This window comes from Trachurus trachurus (assembly GCF_905171665.1).
Source record: "Trachurus trachurus genome assembly, chromosome: 1".
Classification (NCBI taxonomy): domain Eukaryota; kingdom Metazoa; phylum Chordata; class Actinopteri; order Carangiformes; family Carangidae; genus Trachurus; species Trachurus trachurus.
In genome coordinates, this window is record NC_139891.1 from 13,628,820 (window position 1) to 13,642,571 (window position 13,752).

General features: G+C 41.1%; 1 protein-coding gene across 1 annotated transcript; it reads right to left on the bottom strand.

The window, feature by feature from the left end:
• Nucleotides 1–877: 877 nt before the first annotated feature.
• On the bottom strand, nt 878–13,473 carry pik3r6a (phosphoinositide-3-kinase, regulatory subunit 6a; the record flags this gene model as incomplete). The annotated part of the gene is made up of 6 exons (XM_083976423.1): nt 13,374–13,473; nt 8,040–8,160; nt 3,590–3,663; nt 3,156–3,270; nt 1,426–1,499; nt 878–981 (listed from the first exon to the last, which is right to left on the bottom strand). The coding sequence occupies exons 1-6, from the start codon at nt 13,450–13,452 to the stop codon at nt 878–880; spliced, it is 567 nt and encodes a 188-aa protein (XP_083832549.1). The 5' UTR covers nt 13,453–13,473.
• Between the last annotated feature and the right edge of the window lie 279 nt (nt 13,474–13,752).

The following is a 13,752-nucleotide window of genomic DNA, read 5'->3' on the forward strand; positions in this document are numbered from 1 at the left end:
GTCCCTTCAGTGTTGAATAAGCTACTCATCAGAAATACCTAATGAAATACTGAAGCTGCAGGGGCAAAACAAACTAGTGGTCAAAAACTGTGGTTTTTCTCAATTAGAACATATGAAAGGCTGACATGAATAAATACTAGCTGACTCTTCTTAAAGGGAAATGGAGCGGTATGAGACATCCGTTCTTTCTCCACAAACCACCACTCTTTAAAATGTCATACCCATTCGGAGGGAGTCAGATCACAGGAAACTTCATCTTAACATAGCTCCCGATTAATGTCAGTTTCATTAGCGTTATCTCAGTAAGGCTAATTATCAAGTTCCTGCAGTGTGTCTAGACTGGCCTGCTGACTCCTGCAGAACAGCTACTTTTTTAATGAGCACTGACAGTTATCAGAGCTCAGAGAAGTCTTTAAATATATAACTTGTAGGTGTGTAGTGATAGTTGAAACCAATTAGTGTACATTATACACGGCTGACTTGTGCTTCTTTCAAACCATGTTAACAGAAATATAGAGTGTGTTAAAGATGGTGCTTTGGGAAAAAAACTGATGGTTGAGTGGTGTTAATTAACAAGAGCAAGGATAAAAACAGAAATGGGTATGAAGATGTTTGTAGCAGAGACAGGAAATAAAAATAACATCATATAATATTTAATAAAAGAGAGAAATAAACAGAAGACTAGAAGTATGTCCTTGTATTAAAAACATACCACATGAACTGCAACATCCTATGCTCTCCCTTTGGGAAATCCTCACCTCTATCCATGTTTCAAAGTCTTTCTCGGACTGAAAAGTTGAAACCGGAAATATTGACCCTTGTGTAAAGGCCGTTTTAGGTTTGAGGCCCCTGTATCAGACTCTCCATTGGCCCCAGTCTACATGATGGAGCAGGTGAAGCCACAGCACTCCTTCAGCAGGGTGAGGCCTGTCTTGGTGAAGGGAGACGAGGTCTGTTGAGCCCTGGTTGGCACTCGCCTGCCTAGAAATCAAAGAGGAATCACTATTAGAGGAGAAGAGGAAATATTCCTAAAAAAAAAAAGAAGATGTGGTCTATTATTGCATTAAGTGTGTGGCAAGAGACAATTCATTGTTTTGATGTTCTAACGATCTCTGTGTCTGTCTCTGTCTCCCTTTCTCATACACACACACACACACACACACACACATACACACCCATGCGCAACACATTCTTACATATTGTATAGAGCAGTTCAGATGATGAATGACTTCACACAGACATCTTTTTTTTCCTGAAGCACAACCTCTATTCTCAAAATTCTACTTTATGATGAACCAGTCAGTCAGTGGATGTATAAACTTCATCTGTCAAAACCTTCAGGAGAACAACACCTTAAAGAAGAAAACTTCTGTGTCTAAATCTTGTCAATAATTTGATTTAGCACAAAGTTGCAGCTCTCTTCACTACCTGTCTTCTTCTTATTTCTTGGGAATTTGGACTTGAGGAAATCTGCCATTTCTTTATCTTCTTCTTTCTCCCTGTATAAATAAGAAAATACTCATATAAAATGCATGAAATACATGAATATATAAGCACTTGGATTACAGATCAAAGTCTTCTGTTGCTTTTACAAACGAGAGGCTGGCAGAAATAAAGCCTGACGAAAGCCTGTTATAACACAATCAAAAATGGTCGCTCGTTCACACTGTTTGGGCTTGTCCTTTTGCTCCATGGACTGACTGAACATTTCCAGTTGTGTCTGGGGTACTTTTAATCCCCACTGACATACAGTAGAGAGATGAAGCATCTTCTCAGACACCTAGATAAGAGATATCATGCTGTTAGAAAAGATTACATCTACCCCAAGAGGTTGCACTGATACATGTAATCAATCTGTTAGCATTGTTTCGTCTATCTATGCAGAGAACATAATTGGTGCACTATATTTCTTTGTATTGATTAGTGAAGGCTATACTCCAGAACACAAAGATATACTGTATGCCACAGATGCATCTATGTATGTATATTTTTTTTGAAAATATGTCGAGTCAGGGTAAAAGAGAGAATGATACACAATGGAAGATCTCTATGTATTAATGAACATGTATAACACAGCCTTGAGCACTGTCATATCCTCTTCGTCCACCGATCCATTATCACACTGTTGTTCTCCTGCTTCCTGCCTCTCACCTTCCCGGCAGCCCTAAGCACTTTCACAGCATGCTGGCTGCTGCCAACACAAAGTGTTGTTCACACAAGCTAACAATGTTTGTGACTGTCTGAGGATTGGACTATGGTGAGAAAATGGAAAAAATAATACAAAAAATACCGAAAGAAACCACATCTGGTTGTCCACCACCAGTTTACACCAGGTTGCAGGTGAGCTTAAGTTAAAGAACCCATCTTACTACAGGGTCAGCCTACAATAGGCCCAAACTAAATTGATAATAGAGGCCATTAGGGAAATATGATGCTCAAGACATTCAGCCTGAACTGTTTCTGATAATGTTTTTGGAAGGTTTGGACAGGATGTAGATATCCTCTCTTTAACCCCACCGTGAGAACGAAAAAAACAAAAACACAGTCAGTAGCAACACTTTTAAAACATCTAAAAAATATCTAGATATATCTAAAAAACAAAACAAAACAAAAAAAAATAGATGCAACAGGTTTTTATTTTTTCAATCTATGGCAGCTCCTGTTGCAGCAGTCACTGACGCACATCTTTAATTGAAATGGCTCTCTGATGTGAGTCCTGCATTTCAGTCCCTCAGTGCTGGGCCTTAGGGAACGTTCCAGTGTTTTAATGGAGCGCAGTGGGGCGGCTTTGTGGAAACATGCATATGGATGATGCTGAACTGAGATACAACTTTGGCAACATCAGTGACTTTGCCTGATGTCCCAAGCGGATCCTGATCAGTCATTATGGTGATCATTATGATAATGAAGGATGTGATCTGATTTGCTGTAGATGTTGAACTTTGGTGTTTGTGACTGGGCAAAAAACTGCATGGGTAATGGTTACCCTTTGTGCAGTGCATCTCTGTATCTGTTGGCTTCGTATACTGTAAGTGTAAGCGATAGGATTGCATTTTGTTCCTCTCTCTTCAATTATTCATTTGCAACCTATAGTTGCACACAGCAGGACTTCTATCAAGCTGTGACAGAACCACAGAAGAAGAGGCATACTGTACCTGAGTCGTTCAAACTCCACATCGTCGACGAGGTAATCTCGTGTCTCAACCAGCTTGTGGATCTGCTGCAGTAGTTCTTCTTCCTTCTGCCGGCCCTCATTTGACTTGTCATTATCTGTAGCACAAAGGAGGAACACATCTGACTGTCTAGTGTTTGTTGCAGATTACCTGAAAATATAATAAGGCATTTAACAAAAGATACAGAGATAAATAACTGTTTAATCTTCTATGGAAATCTATCCATCATTATATTTGTTTGGAGACACAATTATACTGTATGTTTTCCTGCTGAGAGCCAGGGGAAAAGATCACTCTCAGGTCTTCACGAGAAACTTCTCATTGCATTCATCTAATAGTTAACAAGAATGTCTGCTGCTGTCCTCCAATAATATACATCAGCATCAAGAGTGCAACATTTTTTACTGTATTTATACCTGGTACAGACACTAATTTGTGAAGCTCCTTCTTCAGACGAGTAATCTCCTTGCACAGCTGAATGTCATCCATCCTGCATGGGCAAGATGGTAGAAAACAAAACACACACAAGAACTCATGTGAGTAGTGCACATGCTGCACTCACTTTCTACTCTAAAGGGCAGCGAGGAGTGAAATCTTGACTTGACTGAATGGAAAAATGAAAGTTTGATATTGATCTTGTATTTCATGCAGGAGAAATCCCTGTGGCGTACTCAGAAGCAGATAGCTTTCACTCCGTGTGTATTACACACTTTCTCTTTCAGTGGTCCTTGAAGTCAGGGGACTGACACTGAAGTGGGGTGGATGTCCCTCAGTGCGTTCTTTTGCCTAAGGGAGTGTGAGGGCCTCACCTGACCTTTTTTTCTGCAGATAGATAAGGCACAGACAGGGTCGAGCTCACTCACAGACATTACACACATTCATCAATGTCAGCATATAGCGAGAGCCTAGCCACCGGGCCGTCTACCTGTCATGTAAGATGCTCTCCATAGACATGTAGGTGGAGAAATGGCCACAAGGTCTGGAATACAAATCACACGCTTTACTTAACTGAACAACAGAAAACACACCATGGGATTTGTTTGCCGTGGAGTACAGAGAGAAAAAAAAACATGCTGCTTCAAATCGTGACTCTATCTCTGTCTTCTGCCCTTCCTCCACTCCTTCATTCCCCTACTTTATCTACTTGACTCTTGCTTGATACTCCACACACGTCACTCCTCCCATCCCCTCTGCCGTCTGAGCAGGGTTGCTGCCTGTCTTTCAGGGGAGTAGATGAATAAATATCCAAGCATTAGCCTGCTTAACAGAAGCAAAGGTAAAGCAATTGAAATTATAATGGGGGCCAGCTCGGGGTTGTGATGAAAAGAAATGAGGGGAGAAAATAGTGGGCAACGCCGCTAGGAGATCTGTCACATACTAAGGTGCAATCTGGAATGAAAAGATAGTTTAAATGATTTGAACTGCTCTTGGTAAGGAGGGCCTGGGGGATGCAGCTCCCATGTGAGTTGGTAGCTTCAGTTCTATGGCTTCTGGCTTGTCAAAGTGTTTATCACTGACTAATACATTAATTAAATCAGTCCAATATTTGCTCAGTAGAAACATTAACATATTGGGCCCTATTTTAGTGGCGCAACTCAGGGTGGCGCAGCGAAGCGAGCCCTGACGCAGCTGGCGAAGTGGTATTTTCCTCCAGTTCAACAAGGTGCGCAGTGGATTCGGTAAATTGGCAGACTGCTGTGCGCTGAGATGGGAGTGGTCGCGCAGCAGGGGGAGGTGTCGACAGATTCGCCGTGGCGCAGTGACAATTTGTTACAGATAGACCGCGCGGAGAGTGCGCCGAAAGCTCGCCAGCTCCAACCTGGTCTAGTCTCAGCGCAAGGCGAAGCGCAGCCAGCGGACTGGTATTTTGACTGTCCAGCGCGCAGTGCGCCCACGTCACCAAGACCTCACAGGCAGATTTCCACACTTCCAGGCACATTTAAATGCAATTAACAACAATAATAATAATAATAATCATCACAATAACCCCTATTTATTGTATCTGAATCAGCACATACACCTATATCTATATAGATTGTCCCGTCACACTGATGGCAGATCAAAGGCATGCGTAATGGAAACTCAGCCTGACTGAATTAACACAGATGAAACCAGGGAGGGACTGAGACAGCCGTGGATGTCCCAAGAGCAGGTGTTGACACTACACACTGTGCCGTTGCAGATGATCAGCTATTTATTTATTTATTTACTTATTGATTTATTAGGGGCCAGCGCCGCATCGTCACGCGACCATAACAAATAAAACTGAAATGCCTCCGTTACGCACAGCGCTGTTTGTTTATGCTGTGATCTGTGCACACGTGTTTAAATATAGGATAGATAGATAGATAGACCTGCTCCCTCCTCCTCCCTCCTCCCTCCCAGACTACTTTTGCATCATCAGCCCGTGAGGTCTGTTCGCGCGACCGGACACTGCCAGCTTGGACCGGACCAGAACATCAGTTTCCTCCCGTCTCACTTGCTCTGACAGATTGAGAGCTGTTGCCCAGTAAAAAAAACAAAAAAAAAACACACACACACCCCTTTTCCATTAATAAAGACACTCATATTTAGTAACCTATATTTAAACAGGTGTGCACAGATCACAACAAACAGCTGTGCGTAACGGAGATCACGGAGCGTCTCTCTTTTTCTTTTTTCTTTAGAATTTACCTGAGATGGAGTTGTGAATATCTGCTCACTATGATGCCAGGCTGCTTGTGGTTTATTTGTTTTCAGTTTTATTTGTTATGGTCGCGTGACGATGCGGCTCAATAAATCAATAAGTAAATACATAAATATAGCAGATAATCGTGTAGTGTCAACACAGCAGTAATCCATCCTCATCTTTCATCTGTGCAGCCTTTGATGTGTCATAAGTGTGACGGGACAATCGATAATAGATGTACTGTCTATGCTGTAGGTGCTGATTCAAATCTTCTCTTCCACGGTGAAATCAAACGTCCGCCTTGCGCGCGCGGCGGATTTAAAGGCGAGGAGAGGAGCTCATTTGATTGGTGAAGATCTGACTCGGCTGTGTCAAACCCACTCCACGCCTTCTCTCCACCCTCTATGCCATTTGCGCCGGTGGGAGGGAAGTAGGCGGGATGCGCTCCGCTGCGTCTCGAAGCAAAATCGCAATCTGCTCCTGGCCACTCCCCGTTGGCGAAGCGAAGGCGAGGCGCAGGGCAGATGCGCCTCGCCTGCACCTAGTCTACCAAAGTAGAGCCCATGATCTCACATGCCTGATGCATACAGGCCTAGAGACCAATCGTGAACAAGATGCTATTTATGGTGTCAACAATTTTTTAAAACATGACTCATGCTTGTTATGATATGACTCCATTGTTCACACACACAACTCATGATTATTTGTGTAAAAGAATTCAGGTCTAAATAAATCACAGCTCCTACCTGGATGTTCACCATGTACAGGCTCATCCTCCATCCTGACTGCTACAACCGTACTATCCACCTCACAACTTTTTTTCTTGCCCTAAAATCAATGAGTCATAGCTTGCCAGTCTAGCACAGTGTAGCACAGCTTTGGCTGAGGACCTCATGTTGCGACTGGGCACAAATTATGTCTGAAAATCTTAGATTCAAAGTATGGCCGTTTCTAGTGGATAGAAAATAAAACGAAAAAGCACAACGGGACAAGGAGAAAAACAGTACATAAAACAGTGGATAAAACAGTGTGTTCAAGCTGAGATGGACACCAAGTTTTTTACAAAAACGAATACTTTAGACAGAGAGCCCTGGTGCTTTGAGATATTTGCATTAGGTGAGTCCCATCATTGTTTAGCTTCAGGTAATTCTGAGCAATTCAATGTTTCAAGCCAAGGATTCAGTCATACAGCATTTAAATTGCTTTTTTTTTTTTTTTTTTTGCCTTTAACCGACAGGACAGTTGAGAGATACAGGAAATGGGAGGCAGAGAGGAGGGGAATGACACACAGGATAGGGCCACCCAGCGCGGGATTCGAACCAGGGCCGTCTGCAGTGAGGACTATAGCCTCAACACATGGGGCGGGTGCTCTACCAACTGAGCTAAACACCGCCCCAGTCATACAGCATTTAATCTGATAATTTCACAGTATTTAATTGAAAGGTACAATTAAGTATCATATGTATAGGAGTGAAAACTCACAGTGTGCCTGTGGCTGACATGACATAGGGTTGATATGTACTGTATGGACAGAAAATGGAGAATTTTTTTATTTAATTACCCAGTTTAAGTCCAAAGAGACATCCAAAAGCAGAAAAAACTTAAAATGTCTTCATTCTTTTGGATACGATCCTCTGGCATTTTTAATCACTGTATTAAAAGTACACTTAGTTTAGAGGCTCTCCATTTCTGCTCTGCCCTGCAACAGTCCCTCTTTAGGGCACATGTGCTGTCAGTTATCCAAGTAAGGAAACCTTAGCAGATTTTTTCTACTTAAAAGAGGCAATGTGGTTGAAGATTTGGGTGCAAGCACTATTTGATTTTTGAAGACTATTGTCTCCATCTTGATTTAAGTCAATGTCAGCTGAGGAAGACAGGGAAGTATGTGTGAATTTGTCTGCTGAGGAAGCATTAAAACTGTAAGATTATACAGGGTTAGGCTTGCTGCTAGTCAGACTGTTTTCAAACACAGAACATCTGTGTTTCTGGTTTGAGCCACTAACATCCCTGCATAGAACTGTCTGTTACCAAGTGAGATGGATCAAGGGCGTGGACCTTGTTACAAGTGCCCTTTGACAATCAAGACTAACTGGAGGGGTACAGATTGATATATATTAAAAGAGTCATCTGATCATCTTAAATGTGTGTGTTTTTTCTGTTCAAATGTACACAGAAAAGACACCTGTTTAGTTACTCACATGTATCTGAGCTCTGACTCCCTCCTGACCAGGACATCTCTGATCCTCTCAATCTTAAAGAGCTCCCCCTCAATGTCATCCACAGTGATGGTAGAGTCTGCCATGGACACCATGTCGTCCTCTGAGGGAGGGAGAGAAAAGACAGAATGGAACATTTTATAGATGAGAAGTTGTCTCACTGTAACATACACACACACAGGAGTTTGTATACTTCTTCAATATCCTGGCAAATGCCATACTGGCAGACATAGACGCGAAGATACCCAGGAGTTTTTTTTTAAAGGAGCTACTCAGGCACTGCAGAACAATAACTGCATGAATCACATTTTGTATAAACAGCTGCAGCAGATGTGGTTTGAAATTGCTGCTTGATGAGGAACAGAGCAGACCGTCACAGCCAAATTACCTTGTGTCAGGATTTGGCACGATTCACATAACTGTTCTCCCTCTCTCTCTCTCTCTCTCTCTCTCTCTCTGTCTCTCTCTCTCTCTCTCTCTCGCTCGCACACACACACACACACACACACACACACACACACACACACACACACACACACACACACACACACACACACACACACACACACACACACACACACACACACACACACACAAATGGGTTAATTACCGACACCCAGGTTGGTGGGTCAGCCCAGGAAATAAGCCTTCCCTTATGTATGGCTGTCAGACACACTGCAGTCCTTACTGACAGCACTGTTCACACATTCAGTGTCAGTCTTTCAGAAGAATGTAAAGCCCTGCTGAAGTCACCACAGAAAACACACAGAATTAGAGTCTCTCCAGACTAGCACAGCATCAAGTTGTCAAATACTATACTAATCACACAACAGAAATCTGTTTGGCAACGATTTTAATCATAGATGTTATTGTTCACATCTGTTATAGCAAGGTAGATTCATTCTATTTAAGTTCTGGGGAAGCAACATATTCATGGAGTAAATAAATGATAAATTATAGTAGCCTAATAGTAAACATATTTTAATCTTAGGAATCATTGTATTCAAGAGAGACAGTTTAATTTTAAACCTCTAATTACTTCAATTGTTATTTTATATTCAGCATTGCAGGTTGTTGCATAATGTGGTACAACACTGAATTAAGACTTTTAATTATTTTAAACATGACCAAAAAAAAGAAAAGAAATCACTCTTTCAATTATGCAGCTGTGCTATTGTTCTTCCTCTACAGGGTGAAATCAAGTTATATGACAGACTTTTTTCAGTCCCTGTGTTTTTATGATAGCCTCCGAAAAGCATGCTGCTAATATTCTATATATTCTATATGTACTAATGCTTCTTCTCAAGAATAATCAGGAGAAACAAAATACAAGTAGTATGTGCCATGAAATATTCCACATTTCAGCATACACTACTGCATGTTCAACAGAATGGGCTTCATTTTTTCTACAGAATAATTAGGTGGTGTTAAGTTATCCCTGTAGGAATATTCTCTTTCACACACAGCAGCTCTGCTTTCAAGCAATTAAATAATCACATCCTGCGCAGAGGAAGCCTCGGTGGCTTGGTGAACAGTAACATTATTGATGCTGTGTTTAAATCTGTCTCTTTACAAATGTCACTCAATGCACCACTCCTTGTGCTTCCCCTGTTAACTGTAGCTACCCTTTCAAATAAAACATTTATATTTCACATGTAGAGTCAATCTACAGTAAAGCAAATAATGTCAAATGGTTTTTTATTCACTGGATATGTCTCAGCCACTATTTGCAACAATGTTTGGACTTGCTACAAACAGCCCTGTAATACTTTTAATGAATCTGTCCCAAGGTCCCAGAAACCATTTGTGTGATAAAAGGACATAAAAGCATTTCACCCACTGTAGCTGTTCTAACTGTGAAAAGCAAAAACAGCTGCACTAGAATCAAATGAACCAGCAAGCAGATAAATAAAACATTCACCTGCAGCCACCATCTAAAAGAAGTCAGTTATGTTAGCCATGCACTTTACATACAATTTCATTTACCCTGAGATCCAAATACGTCTCGACTTTACAACAAAGATAATCACCTCTGCCTGCTCCTCAATTGTTCCACTTAGCACCGTAGTGGTCCTGGATAACTGTCCCTTCCCTGCAGACAGCTGCACCACATGGGGGCTGAGACAGACATAACCAGGAAGGTACCAGCACCACTGACAGTCACTGTTTCCTCCTGAACACTCTTTATAAAGGCACCATTACTTAGCAGAGCACTAGTATTTAATTTCTCTATGCGAGTCACATTTAGCCATGGGGAAGGAAGAGCTGACTGTGTTCAAAACACAGTGAAGCCCTTTTTCTCTGCACCAGCTTGAACAAGGCAGAATATAGGAGAAGTCTGATACTTTGACTTCAGGATAGGACAAAAACTACTAAGGGAAGCATTAACCACACTGCTGATAATTGCCTGTTTACATAGACTTATATCCCTGCTGGCATTATGTCTTTGTTTGGGGGCTTGCAACTATAGTCGGCTTTGTGAGACACACAAAAGAGGATGTGCAGACAGACATCTTCACACAGACACTCTGTACTCAGTAGCTATGACAAATCTGGCTGACGTCATTTCAGCATCAAGAGAACCTTGACACCTAGAGGAGAAAGCACTTAACTTAACTGTTGCAGAGCGTTAAACTATTTATAGGATTATCGTATGTTACCAAGGATTACGAAATGAGTACAATTAAAACCTAATGCACAGTTAAGTTGTAAACAAGTCTAATTTTAAGACAATTTATTTTCTTGGGGAGACAGAATTTTCCATGGTTGGAAAAGAAATTGTGTTTGAATCTATACACAAAATAAGTTAAAATGTCCAGAATCACAGTGAACAAAAAGCTTGGATACACTGCACAGAGGCACATACGTAAATCCCCTGGGGGGAAAAATCAATACAACAGAATACCTATGTGGCATTATAGATCATTTGATGTAACAGTTTGAATACTTTGAAGAACGCTGGCTGTTGCTAGCTGTTTCCCCTTCCTGTTAAGCAACTATGTGAAAGTGATTTTTTTTTTTCAAACATAAAAAGCAAATATACATAGCCTACTGTATATTCAAAAGACAACTAACCAGAGCTTAATCTCAACCAAACTTGTTTTATTTGATAAAACTAGACTTAACCTGACTGACTGATTGACTTGGATTTAGAGTTGACTGAACGATAAGCAAATGGTATCATTTCATAAACACGTTTTTTCACAGCAGATACTTTGCCTTGCCAGAAACAGGTGTGACCCATAACTGTTAATTGCTGCCTTGTATTGCAATAATTGTTCATTGGTTGCACCTGTGCTTTCCTGCTATAATACGACAAGTGTGTCTCTGCTGTGAAAAAGGTCTGTGGGAACCTTTCAAAGATGGAGCAGAGCGGAGTCTTGATTCATGCTGTAGTCACTGACACTTAGTTTACTTAACTAACTCATGGTCAGAACAAAATATGTGGAACAGAAATCATGCTGTTTAAATTAAATGTATGAATAGAGAAATAATGAGGCCACAATAACTAATGCAGAAGTGTGTGCATATTTTGATGATTGCATTGTGTATCTTTGTTTGCATTTGTTCCTTGTGGGGACCACATCAGTTCTCTGTTGTTGCGAGGACTATCTGGCATAATGATGACTTACTGGTCCATAATTGCCACTTCAATTTACTGTTTGAAGGGCAAGACTGCATGGTTAGAATAAGGGTTAGGTCTCCCCACAAGTAAGCATGACAAATCTGTGTATACTGTAACTGAGCCCAAGAAAGTGAGAATGAACAAAAACCAGATGGAGCTGCTTATTTACTCCTCTCACCTTGAATGGCATGCTGTATTTAAATTGCACACTCATTACATTACAGATGCAGTGATGCCAAGTGATGAGTAACACCTCATTAATACAGCAGCAGAAAAAATGTTGTGCCTTAAAACTGGATCTGCTGCTGACACGTCACACCTCAGCCACTATCAGAAAACACATACACATTGTTATTCATGCATTCACCACATGTAGCTACTTGAACTGTGAGATGGGTGTATGTTGGTTATTACAAAGAAAACATACAGGATGCCATAAGCGTTGTTTAGAGTATCCCAACATTGTTCGAGACACCATGTTCTGCTGCAGAGGCTCTCTAGGACAGGTTATTCTGCCACTGAGCAGTTATGACTCATCACTAGACCTCTCTGAAATGTTCCCTCCTTTACACTTTCTCCCCATTCTCACTCGCGTAGTTAACAATTTTCATCTCTTTCTGCCTCTCCTAATTTCGCCCCATCTCTCATATCCTTGCCCCTCTTTTTATCCAAGCCCCTTAAGATGTGAATTACATCATAAGCTCAATTTACATTATTTGCTCCCGCTCCAAGTCTCTTTTTACAAGGGCACATTGCACTTTATGTCTAATGAGGTTGAACAGCATGCTGTCAGACAGATCGACCAAGAGCCAGGAGAGATGTGGAAAATAAGAGGACCAGAAGTGAAAGGAAACAAGGAAGGAGTGACACGAATAAAGGAAGAGTCAAATCATTCAATGTACAGTAAAAAAAAGAAAGAAAAAAAAACAGTTTTAAAAAACAGACTCTGCACAGTTCTCATTCTTTTTTTTCTTTTTTTTACATACTAATCATGTAAGAGGAATGGGCATGAAACAAAAATGAACTGGCAACTATGTTGATAACAAATTAAATGTTTAAGACCTTTTGGTTCAGCAAAAATGTCAACCACTCACCAGTTTTTCAATTTTTGCAAATTGATACATTACTTCGGGCTTTAGGATTTTTTTTCTGTATTTTTCTTTCTTTTTTTTATTTGATAGACCAAATAAGTCATTAAGAAAATAATGCTTTAGCATTAGTGAAAACTGTACAATAGCTGCAGACAGAGGAACAATATTACGTTACATGCTGAGATGTATGATGATAATTTTATGCTCTGGTAATTGACTCTCACCTTACTCTAAAACAATCACACAATCACACACACACACACACACACACACACACACACACACACACACACACACAGGCACCTGTGGATTCTTGACATTTACAGAGCTGCTGCCTGCTGAAACTACGGAAATACATTGACTGGTTCCATTAATTAAAGGAAAAACAAGACAAGATCTACAGTATTAAAAGAACTATTGTAATTCTTACTCTAGTAAAAAAAATACTGATGTTTATGTAGTGTAAACCTACTGCACAATGACATTAGGAAAGTACACTGCAGATTCCGAATAGATCTACAATACATACAGAAAGCATCAAACTCCAAGTCAATGGATCAACAAGTAATAATACTGCTGTATCGTGTTGGTTTAGGTAACCTGGTTTGTTGGTGTCCCTGCTCCATTCAGTGTGCTCCAGTGAACCATACTGATGAGAAGATCCTCGCTTCTTCTCCATTGGTCCAGCAGCACGGGCAGCTCTTCTCTCCTCTCTTCTTTTCTCCCTTCCAGTTACCAACGCTGGTGAGGGAAGCTTAGGTCTTGCAGTCTCAGTTTGTTGCTGTATTTCACTGAGTCATCGCCAGTCAGTCACCAACCTGCAGAGGCAGAGAGAGCAAGATGTTCCAGCGGTTCCCACCAGCTCTGGCAGGTGTCATGTGCGAGCAGCGCACCAGAGTATCTCTGTGATAACCCATCCCCAAGCTGCTTCCATACCTACCACATACAGCCATCTGGTGGCCATTGGACGCAGTTACAG